Source organism: Antedon bifida, chromosome 1, assembly GCF_963402885.1.
Source record: "Antedon bifida chromosome 1, ecAntBifi1.1, whole genome shotgun sequence".
NCBI classification, from domain to species: Eukaryota; Metazoa; Echinodermata; class Crinoidea; order Comatulida; family Antedonidae; genus Antedon; species Antedon bifida.
Genome location: NC_136226.1, coordinates 9,614,720 through 9,629,092, shown reverse-complemented (window position 1 = coordinate 9,629,092; position 14,373 = coordinate 9,614,720). Strand labels below are relative to the sequence as shown.

Here is a 14,373-nt window from a genome sequence, read left to right as displayed (position 1 = left end):
ATAAAAATTTCTTTAATTGACAAAATACGTCAGTTCAAATATAATTTTGATAAATGAAAATGTAATAATTGAATATTTATTGTGTCAAATTTTAAATAGTATTGAATTTTTGTTTTACAAAACTCTGATTGTAGGCCTCCTCTATACGATAAATGAATAAATGAACGAATTGCCCAAAAGGAAAAAGTTAAATATTACTGCATTTTAAGCATTCACGTTATAATTTGTAACCCTACATCGATGTCAGAATTTGACAATGATAATTATATTAATTTAAATACAAAAATGGGTCATTTGATTGGGTTTAGCCATGGCTAATAAGTCGACTTAAGTAAGCTTAACAAAAATGCACCTACAAATCCGACTTAAAAACCAAATAGAGTTGATCTATGGGATAACTATAATAAATACTTACAAAGTCACGTGGCTTTTTATTTTGGTTCAATTAATCTGTAAAATATTTTGATAATTTTGATTTCAAAGGTAAAAGCGACACTTCAAAGACATGCGCCCTTCAAACGATAGACCTCTATTTGAACCGGTCTTATATTAGCCAATTCCAGATACTATCTACGGTATCATAAGCAAATTCCGTGATACATTGTTACATATGTACCACATATGACGCCTGTATCAGGCCATTATAAGCCATATCGTACTGTACAGTACAACGTAACATTCTATTCTGGAATACCATGTTACAGACAGATTTTGTCATAATTATGTGGAGATACAGGACTGAGAATTGGATGTTTTGTATATTCTGTTTTTTACAGACCCTTGGCCGTTTCTGGTCTTTTTAAAGAAGTTTATACTTTAATCGTAAATCGTGACAAGTACAGAAAAAAATTATAATTTTAATAAAAAGTGTCCTCTGACTTTTGACCAAAACCTCAGTAACAATTTTAATTGAAGTTGATTGAAACATCAAAATTACAAAATTTAATGTTACACGTAATAAATTCACAGTAATTATACAGCTAGTACCGTCTACATTTTAGTTTTTAAAATTGTTGTTGAAATGCTCTATACTGTATTGAATATTTGGAGATTATAGTTATTAAGTTAGCATTTCACGTTGTAGAAAATAGGTAATGTATATAATAGAACCAGGATATTAAGGTTAAAGATGTGTAACTGAACATTGTATGTCTGAAAGTGCACGTTATGCGACATTTAACCGCCACTGCGGTACACCGCCTACAACACTAAACCCATTACAACTATTGAACCATTTTTTTCTTCTCTTTACTTTTCATTCTGAATGAAAATCTGTGCATAGAATTGTACTGATTAGAGACTTTTGTACTGATGCCACTCTTTGTGAGTTTCTCCTGGGGCATTGTAGAGTTAAATCTCACTTAATTTGACATCTCAACAAAAGGCCAATTGTTGTGGCGTATTACTAAAATATGCATACGATTACATGAATGATTAGAGAATTACGAAAACCATGGAACTGCCTCTTGGTTTCAGACGTACCTTTTATTCGAATTCAGTACCTGGTTATTTTAACTAAATCCTTTATCCTTATAGTCGTGGGTCAAAATTCGGCTACGACTATTCAGTGCATGTGTCTCCACGTTTCTAGTTTTTCTATTCCACTCCGAAAAGTAATAAATGTTCCCTCTTGAATAATTGTTGGATACTTATACGTATATATTTTTGTTTGACTGCTACATATGCGTTTGTGCTGTGCAATCTAACACCAATACGTTTAACAAGTGCGTTTGACTGCATACGTTGCGTTTGTTTGTTTTATTTAAGTTATGTGAGAGGGAATCTTCCAATGATAACACAATACAGTACAGACGATTAAAATAAAGAACATTCTCCCCTAATGACTATATTCAAATGTAGAATCCTTAAAAACAAAAACTTTCAAACTGTCGAAGTCTGGTGTATATAAGGCTTTATAGTGTGTACGTAGTTAACTTTTTCCATTTCGGCTCGCTACTCTTCGACAAGTTGGTACCGGAATGTTTACAGATTTTACTAAAATATATTCTACCGGTAGCCTAGGCCTATATAATATTTGTACGGTACCTGTACAAGAAAAGACAATATTGTGATTTAAAATTATTGTACCAGCCACTAGTGGATGATTTGTTATAATTTCCTATAGGAAAAATGTATGTTTAGGCCCAGTGTTTGTATTGATAAAACAGTTTTAGATTGTTAAAATGTTAACGCCATTTGCGAATAATAAATAATAATAATAATTTCGGGTATTATAGTTGAATTTACTAAATAAAGTAGGTATATAAGGTTTTGGACGTTAACAGACTGAAGTTTATGCTCAGGGAAGAGTGAAATTCGTTTTTATAGGCTATTATGCGAAATATTCGTCGTTTAATGTTCTCGAATATGGGTGTACACTACAAAACCTTTGCTACAATATTCCAAATGAACGTAACTGGTTATATTTTGTTAAGTATCAATTTCAATAGATTACAACTACTATTATAATTATTCGGCTCCTACTCAATAGGAGTCTAAATGTCGCGATTGATAACATCAACAGACTTAGAATGTAAATTTCTTTTTAACTATATGCGAAATATATCTGGTATACAATGTCTCTTGTCGTTCTATTCAAACAACTATTCTTTCTATTGTAAGGTTATTCATATAGAAGAGTTTGTTCCATTGTATTAGAAAAACCCTCAAACAATTTATTTCCTATGAAGGATGAAAGAAGTTGATAAAGAGAGATATTTAGCTTTTATAAGTTGAAATACTTCGGCGTTTTGACGACCTGGTCCAACCTTTAGAATATTAAATTGTCATTTATGTGTGACTGGGTATGGCGAATTTTGGTTGATTGGTTATTCAGCATTTTTTTCCATTTTCTGTTCCAGTTTATCAAACTTGCTTCGCAAAACAACCATCTTAACTTTGTTTTAAGTCAATGATTTTGCTTAAGTTAACGTAAATATTAACCTTTTAGTAGTATACTGGACAAGCATTTAATCATTTGCTTAAAGCTCTATCCACACTATGTAATGCAATTTTGTTTCTTTTCAATTTCAATTTTTTTCGTTTCTGTCGTATTTATATGGTGTTGGTTTTTTTGTAATATCACGAACTTGTGTAAAAACAATCAATGTTGATTGAACGAGTTGTACTGTACATCAGTCTCGTGTCTAAATAAATTTTATATATATATTAAACTTGTTTGACAAAAAAGTATGATGTGCCTAAGTACCGTAGTGATATGACGTCAGCGTATCCATTATATGGGCACATCACATTTGTTTGTCACATAAAGATTGTTAGTGTAGACAGAGCTTAAGTCGAAATAGTACTTGTAAAAAAGAGGCTTCCTATTTTTCATCAGTACGTTTTATTGTATACGTCATCTAAGATTTAAATATGGCTTGTTATTTTGAAAACCAATTAAGCAAAATATTTAAAAAGAAATAAAGTTAAGTTTATTTTTTTCTAAGCACATTTGATATAATCGACATGTGTCATTTGGTTGATGGAAGCGCATTGAAAGCATTAGTGATAATTATGATGATGTAATGTACTCATTAGTTTGTGTACGCAAACCTTGTCTATTCATTACTTTGCTTTTTATTATAAAATCGTAATGATTGGCGTAGTAGTATTATTATCTAAACATTGATGATTACCGTCAATCTTGATCAAGTTTCAAACCAAACATGGCAGACAAGAGACGGGCTACTATAATTGATAGTCGATATACAACAGTACAACTTTTGAACGTTCTTGTGTTACTTTCGGGTTGCTTTATTCCGAAATACAGTTACACTTAAATATGTTTACAACTTTTTACTCCTCTGGTTCGCTTTAATTTGCTGTATTTTCAGCAGATTTAAAACCTGTTAATTCTAAATAAAGCAATAACACCATAAATATTGTATTTTCTTTATAATATGAATGTTGAACATTAAAACAGAATTTTACATCAATATACTCTAGATATAGATTTTAACAAGGTTGCCTATTTCAATGGAATGACTATCGTAAATATTAAAATAGAATGATAAACGAACATTTCGAAATGATAATCCCAGCCAGTAAAACAACAATTATTATTAAATTAACAAAGAAAACAGTATTGTTATTAATAAACATTAGAAGAAACTTGAAAGATATTGAATTCTATAAATTATATTTTTAAATTCTAAAACCAACGGTTATAACATGTCAATATGCATATACCAACATGAAAATGTATTTCTGCTCTCGATAGGAATAGATTTGAATTAAACAATTATAAAATTGCAGTAACGTCTGCAAAAATGTCTTTACTATTATAGGCAAAAATAATTAATTTTTCAAATATAAAATTGAACTTGATCAAAATATCACGTAAAGGGACCAAGAAATGATACAATCTAAAATTGTTCGTCATTTCCAATGAAAAACATTTCATTAGTGACACTACTTGATGAGCGTTTATAAACGGTAATAATATATCAAGAATCTAATTGATGAGTGCGTGTGAACACTGATGTCATGCATCTGAACTTGACGCGCGCGTACAGATGCTGTTAATATATTATGCATCCAAACTTGACGCGCGCGTACAGATGCTGTTAATATATTATGCATCCAAACTTGACGCGCGCGTACAGATGATGTTAATATAATATGAATCTAAAGTTGACGCGCGCGTACAGATGCTGTTAATATATCATGCATCTAAACTTCAATCTCACTTGGAAACACTGATACCATGCCTCTAAACTTTACGCGCGCGTACAAACGTTGATAATGTTTGTACGGGCGCGTAAGATATGTGAAAACTACCCGGTAGTATAATGTAATTTTTGTTTCGCGATAAATTATTCTTTTGTTATATCTTATAATACAATAAATTAGTCCTATAAAAGTAACACTATAAATATCAACACTTTTAATCTTGTATTATAATCATAGTTTTCTACGATTTGATGAGGGCCCAGATACATTTATAGTGCTTAATATAAGTTTTTACAATTAGATGCTGTAGCAAAATTAAGCAAGAATCCGTTAAATAATTTGTATCATTCATTCAAATTTGGTTATTATATTCAGAGAGCAAAAGAGTGTTCGGTGACGAAGGATATAATTTCCTTGTTAACATTCGTGAACAACATGCACTTATAAGTAAAATGCTAAATCACTGATCACATCATCAGCATAACATTAGAATTATTATTTTTTTAATGTAAGAAAATTAATACTGCTTTTATATAAACTATTCAAAAAGAAACAATATACAATATATCATAAATGAATACAATCAACTTGCCATCTGTGGTTCCAATGCAACCATAGCAAATACAATATCATTATTTATACATGTTTTTAAAAATTATTTACAACGTTTCACAAATGAACTTTACACTAAATTCAATATGATACAAATGTGCGATGGCATAACAGGTTATATATAATATGCCTTATAATGGCAGTTAGTTCGTACTATTGAGTTTTCGTACTCCTGTGTTAATTCCATTGTATTGGTTAATGTTACCGTACGAGTTTGTTATAGAATTAACATTATGACGTTACAGTTTCTTGTACACGTATGACGTCTGATTCGTACTGTACATTAATACAGGTTGCTGGTTAGGCACCTCCACTTCTGTCATTTGTGACATACACATCTTTAACAGTGTAGACTTGTACACTTTGGGTTAAAGTCTCGTCACCACGTCATGTGATCGTAAACCAGACGTAAATGTACTTAACCGTCTGCGATACGTTCTTCACCATTTTAGCACCACGTGAAGGCACAAAGGGCAAACCTAATTTCTCCCCTTATCAGTTTTCCTTTTCTCGACTTCGTTTACGTTCCGTTCGACTTGTATCTTGGTGATGGTTATTGTCCAAGCGAGACTGGTTGTGTTTTTTATTGTATTTTTTACATTTGCAACTTCGAACAGTTCGAATTCTATATGTTCGCCTTTCACCATTTTCACAACGGAGATGAACCCGTTTATGGCGAATAACATCATTTACGCATCGCCATTCTTTTGTCTTTTCGGTACTCCATACTTTGACGTATTCGGCGTACCATGGAAGGTTTCGTACGGGTAAGCATTCGCCAGCACAGACAACTTCTGTGATAGGTTTTATACTTGTGCAAAATCCATCCGAAATATACCGTTTTGATCTGAGTTCGGTACAGCCAAGTTGTAGATCGTCTGGAAGATAAAAATATAAACAAACGGGTTAATCTCTGGAGGGTGTAGTCTGACAAGATAGGCACAGTACGCTTGGGGTAAATTCAACATTATAGATGGATGAAAAGATATGATATTCACATATAGCAGTAATATAATATAGCAATCGTCAACCAGCTTCAAGAATGATGTCAGAGAACCCGTATGTTTGTACAACTCATTTTCAACAACGTCATCGAATTTTATTTTAATGATTTATGAGTTGAAGATATTGATAAGTCAAACGAAACCACTTCACTCTTAAAAAATAATTTGGCAAATTGTCAAAGTGTGTTCGGTCCTGACCTTGTTATCAACCGCAAACTATTGGTTAAACAAAGCGTATCAATATACCAATGATATATATTTTAATAATGGGTTGAATTCGATCGCAATATGTCCATCAAGATTGCAATGAACATTTTTATAACAAAAGTATTAAAAGTATTAAAAAGGAATACAACTGGTCTTTAGGACACCTCCATCACTTTGTTTGATCATCTATCGTGAAAGTACTACACGGCTCGCCATACAGGTAGTCTACTTACTATTGTATGGTAACACGTGGGAAGAATGCAATATGTTTCCATCCTAAAATGGGTTATAAACTGGGTCGGCAAGGCGATATATTAATAAAAAGAAATATTTCAATTTGAAAGCATACTATATTATGACATCCCTGGAACTAGTGCTGTCCTTCGTGTAACAATTTATGAAAGAGAACTGTTAAAAGGAATACAACAAAGAGTTGATCTCTGTTAAGCCGTCTCTGTTCTCTTCTGTTCAAAACCAGGATATTAAGGGACTAGATAAATTAATAATTCTCAATACACACCATGAAATGTTAAAGCAGTGGTAGGGGAACAATTATGTAGTCACAAAGTGTGATCAGTTTTGGTTGAATGAACGCCATTAAAATATACCAAAACGGAAAAATACAGAAAATACCTATATCGTTGAAGCAATTTCCATACGTTTTCTGTTTAGTCACGTGATTACCAAGTACTTACTTAGCGGCCCGGGGCCAAATACAATGACACAATACCCTGATCACAATGGTTCTGATTATAATAGTATGGTCCCTTTCTTTCGATCTTTTTTAATGTTTGATTTGGATCCTACTACCACTGGATGCAGTTTGCGCCCGTTTGAATATGTTATACCATTGGCATAATGTAGACCAGTTACCGTACCGGTATACCGGTATTTAAGCGGAATGTTTGAAATAATTCATTTGATTTTAGAATCGTAATTCTGGACATTGAAAGCAACATTACGCTCAGTACAGTTGTCCGAGCCCTGGGTTAGAATCTTACATAAAGTAAAACATGCTTCATGCCGTCCGTTACGTCACAGACAGTCCCATACGCAAGTGATACCACCATCCAAAAACTTGGATCTTGTTTCAATTTTTTTTAAACTGTTCATTTATTGTACTGCGTATGTTAAAGTATAGATGCTCACATCGCAGCGCATCCGCTGATAAGGAAATAGTTTGCGAACTTTGTAAAATTTCAGGCACTCTGATTTTACCGGTAACATATGTTGTTAAATAAGATTAGTATGATTTATTACATATTCCCACATTTATCAACGACACTGTGTAACGATTTTTATCATGATCTATATTAACAAGCCACAATATATAGGTTAATGATAAAAACTACTTTTGATGGTGTGGGTTGTCATTAACGAGCTGTCAATCAGTGACACGCCTGCCAATTATCACTGGGACCAGGAATCTCCCGTATACGTGTGCCGCCACGCTTTTTGATGCCGTCATTCATTCATTCATTCGGGAACAAATCGTAATATATCGCATTATCGCAAAATTATTTTAGCGTTTAGCGTTTTTTTATATTTCTGAATAACCAGGCGTACCGGTATGGTTTTCGAAAAGTGGATTTTAATATGTTAATCTGTAGCTTTGTCGCAAACGCGCTTACTGTATATACACCTATATGCCTATATACGCAAAGTCATCCACAATAAAGCTGAAGACTTTGCTAAAAAGTACGGTTGAATGTTTAATGTGAACATCACAGTGGCGTCTCACAGAATTTGTAACGAAGGCAGGGGTTGCGATTGTTTTATATTGTAGACTACACCCACGGTGTGACGGTTTGGTACTCAAAAATATAGTACTGTGTCATAACGTGTCGATCCGAAGAAGACCCTACTGCACCAATAACACGTAATATCACATCAATCTAAGACCCTGTTAACTTGACGTTACCTAAAGAGAGGTATAACGTCCGCCACGTGAACAATTCTCTACAATTGATAATCTATCTTAAAGAATATTACAGAAGAATAAAGGCTCAGCCTTGTGTTCTATATCTATAGCTCTTACGTTTGTTCTCAATTTAATGGTAGCAAATTTAACGGACTAATTTTATCTCCTCTTAAAACATCTGAATGACATCTTTTCTCGTTAAATCCTTAGCGATTACAAAAGAAGGAATTGGACCAAAGGCATGAAGACCGATGACATTATTCGCGTGCCAGTCGCCTCGTCGACTTCTGTAATATCTTGTAAAGTACAATACAATCCTAGAAATCTGTCACAAAACCAAGGTTGCAGTTTGCCACCAGTTATGTAGCCTGGTTTTGTTTTCATAATCCAAGATTAACGAACGATACGGATTTACTGATCTTGTCAAATTGTTAACAAATCCTTTTTTGACGGCAGCAGTTCAAATTCCATCAATCGACTTCGTATATCCACAGAGAATGTGAATGCAATTAATATATGAACGATTCATAGTACACCGAGGACACTTTTTCTAGAAAAGCAAGTCCTGAACTAAAATCCTACTATACTCTTAATAATCGTAGCGGTTTACGGAAGGGGAGGGGGGTTGGGTGGGTGGTGTTTTCGAACTACGCCGCTGGATAACGCATAGGCCTCGTGAAGAATGTCTAACCAGTAAGACAAGTAATCATGCTGTATTAAACCATATGTATGATCTAACAAACCTGTATAACACCAGGTTCATTGAAATTATATTTTGTTATTGTTGATCCATAATGTAGGGTATAGCCCGGTAGAGCGAGTATCACTGTCTGTATACTTTTCACAAATAACCAGATTGACGAGGCTTTCTATTTCACGTGTTAGGAATCTACTGTATTTAGTTGTTATATAGACCCAATATATTTGACTAATACTGTATTAAAGAATATTAACCTGTCAAAAAGTTAGCACAATATGCATGCAATTATTGTAATTTTAATACGAATTATAACAACGTTTGTATGTTATATAATGTAATGAATGATTCCATTAATACCAAAGGAGAATGACAATGGACTAGACTAACAAGACCAACTGTTAAATCAGGCGTTTAACCGCGTTTCGATGACTCACGATCTACCAAAAGAAAAAATACCAAAATACTATGAAAACACGGGATGTCCTGCAGCTTCCGTCTCACAACATGTTCATTTAGTGTATAAGTCGTTTGTGTTCAGTATAAAATATAAAACAAACAGAAACCATTACAAGGAAAATGAATGTATATGCCGTCAAACAAAGGAGTACCAATATATAAGGTAGGCCTACCTGTAAAATCTAAATGAAACGATGAGGCGCACTTTAGAAGTCATTCAATTGTAGTATCATTTTGAATGATAGTAGGGACACGTACAGTAAGGTTGCCATAAAATAAATGGAAATTAAGAAATTCTTCACAAAAAAATTGTAAATGATTTTAGTCTAGCAACCTTGTAGAAAGATACAGGGGCAGGATGCTCCAAGACCTTGGTATTGAATCATAATTGCGAATCATGATTTAATGTATTTGAGGTATAATTAGGCCTGTAGGGATACTGTAATTGTCGAGATACATGACTTTGATGGCCTGTTTTCCCTTGCACATAAAACATGAATCAGAATGTGAATGAAGCCACATCTAGAAACGCATGCGCACCACTATGATGGTTTATATTTTAATTAAGACCTTAACAGATTGGGGTGGAAGGTGGGGGATGGCAAAATCAGCACTGTGGTCATGTTACAAGAGTTGTCGAAACAATATAGATTGTCTGATAAAACTCATAGAATGTAGGAAGCCTTTTGCCATTTTCTGTTATTTTCTGTTAATACCGTATGGATCTGAATAACAAGTATGAAATGTTTAGGCCTAAGCGAACATATTCATTTCTCTATCCCTGGAGTCATCCACCTTGTAGTATGTCAATGAACTTTGTCGGTCGATTTCCATTAAATATACATTGTTCATTATTAAGCCTATTTGAAATTGTACACGTTCTCTTTATGGTGAAATAATGACAAATTATTCGGAAAAAGGCAATAATTTATTGGTGTACACTCGTAATTTCTGAGGTGTCTAATTAGGGGTCAACTTAGAATGCCAAGCGTGGTTAAAAAATACTGATATTTACACCCACAATCTACTTTCGGACTATTTAAAACCTTAGTGTGTGATATATTTTTTTATTTTTATATTCAATACAAATTGAAAAATAAAAGTTTTTTTTTATTTTAGGTTTCCTCTTTTCTTTGTGTCAATTAAATTATTGAAAACGATTCTAGAAACTGATCTTTACACCCACAATCTACATTCAGACTATTTAAAACCTTAGTGTGTGATATATTTTTTTATTTTTATATTCAATACAAATTGAAAAATAAAAGTTTTTTTTTATTTTAGGTTTCCTCTTTTCTTTGTGTCAATTAAATGATTGAAAACGATAATAGAAATTATGATTGAGAAAAGAGAAGTATACGTAATTTACTGATCTCGTCCTCTAAACTTTACAGGTAGAAAACATCAATACAAAAAGGATTGGAACGTTCGGTCTTTTGTTGAGAAAGTTTCATATTCTTCTGACATTCTTTATTATGTTGATATTAGTTTTTGATATAAAAAGAAGGAACTCGAGAGCGAGAAAATCGCCGAAAAGCTGTCAAAGTTGTCTTGATTTTGTGGCAAAAAAATCACAAATGTAACAATTAAAGGCATAATAACCTCTTTCATTTCCAGCTCCTTCTATTAATATTGCCAATAAATAGGAAGACAAAGAAATGGTGACATTTGAGACACGTGTAATTTATAGGATATTGTTCGCATAGAAACCACATATAGTGCGAGTTTGTTTTACCTGTTCCTATCGTTTCATCGTTCGGTTGATGCAATAGAATGCTATTTAAATTTATATGAAACGTATCAGTACTTGAATTAATACGGTTCACAATGCATTTCACTTGGCTGTATACTTCTGTTAAATCAGCAACCTTCATTCTATATGATCGACAGCTGAAAGTGAATTGAACTTTTTAAGAGTTCTACCAGAAGGAATGTTACCGAGAACTCAACATACAAATAAATACTAATTATTTTTTTGTAATATTCAATGAGTAAATATTTGTGTTTTATATAGTAGGCCTTAAATTGTCTGACGAATTATTGAAAGCAATTTCAAGCTAGAAACTAGGGTAAATATCTGGAAAGAAATTATATTTACTAAAATGATGCCTATTTCCTTCTATAATACATGGTATCCTAAAATACAGTATTATTTGTTAACAGGTCCACACCCTGTACTTATTAGGCGAGTTATGTAGGCCTATCATCCACACGTAATAGCCTACTTTTGATAGTTACCGAAATCTATGTATTACACCTTACATTTTACAGGCTATATACATTATCCTAAAATGTTTAGGTTCAATATACATAAATAAATATATTTATTCATGTTAAGCTGGTATGTACGTCATAAAAAAACTGTTAAAAAAGTGTTAACGTCATCGAAATAAAAATATAGACGTAGTTAAGCTCATGTGCCTACTAAATATAAGAATGAATTACATAAGTGTAGGCCTACCTTACTGTATTGGTTAAAAGTAATCTAGATAGTCGGACACACACCCTCGTTTTCGGCCAATCACAGGACAACCCACCGATAATAATAATATAGACTTTAGCACTACAGACGCTTAATGATGATAATGGGGTTTAGAAATTCAATTTGGCAATCAGCCAATATTTACATCGGACATTTTTACAAGTAGTATACGAATAAATTGTGTAAATAATAGCTGACTATCAATTAGATTTTTGTCTGTATTTGACAGATTGACAGAAACATAAATATTATTAATTCGATTTAGTTATGGCTAGTATAATCGGCTGATTCAACATGTGGTGCGTATGTCTCTGCAGTGCGGTGTCCATAATCTAGGCCTAGACCTAATTTGAAGCATACATATCGATATATTTATTTTAGTATAAATGAAAGCTATCATTCACTTTAAACTTATAAATAATTAAATAGTAATGAAGAAGCGGATCTAGTAAATGTAGTGTGTAAACTGTTACCGGTAGCATTGGCATTTTGTTTTCTGGTTTTTAGACCGTCCCCTAAACTGTTATTATAAATTGAATGAATTTAAATGATAATCATTATGCTCATTTGTTTAAAGTTAACATAATAATATAGGCTTGTGGGTAGTATTTCATTAAAATTACTGCATTGACCCATTCCTTATTTGGTTCGACACAAAATATTGCGGACTGTAGTAAAGCGTGCATCGACCATGGTCACGTGTTCCTGGTAAACATGGTCGTCTGCAGGGCAACCTTATTAGCAGACGATCGCTATCACAGTTTATTCACTAAAAAAAGAAATCTGTGCAGGTTTTTAATGCAATGATTCGTCTTTAGTTGAGTGTCAATTCCATCGAACAAAAGCTTTCGTGGATGAGGTATTATCTACACAGATAGGAATTGAGCAGAGGCGTCTAATTGTGAAGGAATCATCAGCATGTATAAAACCCATTGGACAGTAAAAGGTATTCTCTCCATTCGCACCTTTTGTTTGCATAGCCTCTGGGTTAAACAGAATAATATACATAAAATCTGGGGATATCTTCCTTGCGTTATCAACAAAAGAGAAGAGTAGTGACAGTATTTCTGTCACCCTGAACAATTAGATAAATATATATTTATATAAATCATAATATAACATATATAGAATAATTGGATGTTTTTTTAGCTTACCTGGGTTGTAAGGGGAAGGGTATCCATTAGGTTTTTCCTCTGTACCCGGCTGCTGCGGCGTATCCAACTCAGTTGTTCTTTGCCTATTTCTTCGTTTTTGATCTCTATCCCTTTTATTCTCTGTAACGACCGTAGCGGTCTCTACTACTACTTCCTCAATTGAAGGTGGAGATGTTTCTAAAACTAACTTATCTGGGTTTACAACTGCACAATCACAATATAATACAAATAACAATCCAGAAAATAATGCAATCCACGAGAAAGTTGATGAGTGAGGCCGCATCGTACAGCCGAAATAATTCAACTTCATTATTAAAATAGTATTGAATCCAAAAAGCGTGTAACTTCTACATGGACGTTTACTGCCGTTGTACCACAAGGTCAGTGTAAAACAAACTGTATGTTCAAACAGAAGAATAACGTTTTATGTATGTAAATGCGCGGGAACAATAGCATATGCGAACACTAGGACTTCATACGTCTAACTGAACCCCAATGAAAAGTATTTTGTCGTTCAGCTCTACAGTGGGCGGAGTCTCTGTTGTTCAACACTGCTAAACTTTTCAGATAGTCCACTACTCGCTCACGTGACCTATACGTTTATTCTTCTTCTTAACGGCGTATTCCACAGCGGCAGTCGTATATTGTAGAAAACCGGAGGAAAAAAACAACGCTAAAACTTCGAGTAGGAGGAGTTTCATGCCGCCGCAATAGCCTCCTAACAAAAATGTAGTACAGGTACTGCGTGTGCCACTGTTTGACTGACAGTAGGCTTATAAACAAATGCTGTTCGCTTTTAAATTAATGAGTTCTGATGTTATTTATAGTCTATCAAGTATAGGGAGGAGATGTAGAAACGTAACACCATGACTGACAAGTGATGTGTTCCACTTGTTACTTGTGCTGCCTATAGGTTTTTGCCACATGTTTTCGTTGTCTTTCAGTCTCGATTGTGTAGGCCTACCGCAATTGTTTCAAATCTGGTGAAGCACATTGTAGAGTGGCCTAAGTATTAATTAATAATAGGCCTAGATACATTTTATCTTCTCTTTCCTTTTACTCTTCTGTCTGTCTCCCTGGCCTGGATCCACCCCTGGTTGTGTGCCATGAGACCCATGCGACATGAATTAATTGCAACAACTTGTAATTTTAACCAACTGTCA

The 14,373-nt window shown here is 33.5% G+C and overlaps 1 protein-coding gene across 1 annotated transcript; it reads right to left on the bottom strand.

Annotated features, from left to right (window-relative positions):
* Positions 1-3,344: 3,344 nt before the first annotated feature.
* LOC144841173 (uncharacterized) lies at positions 3,345-13,699 on the bottom strand. Its single transcript, XM_078697397.1, has 2 exons — positions 13,211-13,699; positions 3,345-6,164 (listed from the first exon to the last, which is right to left on the bottom strand). Exons 1-2 carry the CDS (start codon positions 13,518-13,520, stop codon positions 5,782-5,784), a joined length of 693 nt encoding a protein of 230 aa, XP_078553523.1. The 5' UTR covers positions 13,521-13,699; the 3' UTR covers positions 3,345-5,781.
* Between the last annotated feature and the right edge of the window lie 674 nt (positions 13,700-14,373).

Bases quoted from the DNA above. Each gene is read 5' to 3' on its own strand.
- LOC144841173 (XM_078697397.1), bottom strand. From the start codon at position 13,520: ATGAAGTTGAATTATTTCGGCTGTACGATGCGGCCTCACTCATCAACT. The intron at 6,165-13,210 runs GTAAGCTAAAAA...TTTATCTTCCAG, and splicing joins CCCTTCCCCTTACAACCCAG to ACGATCTACAACTTGGCTGT.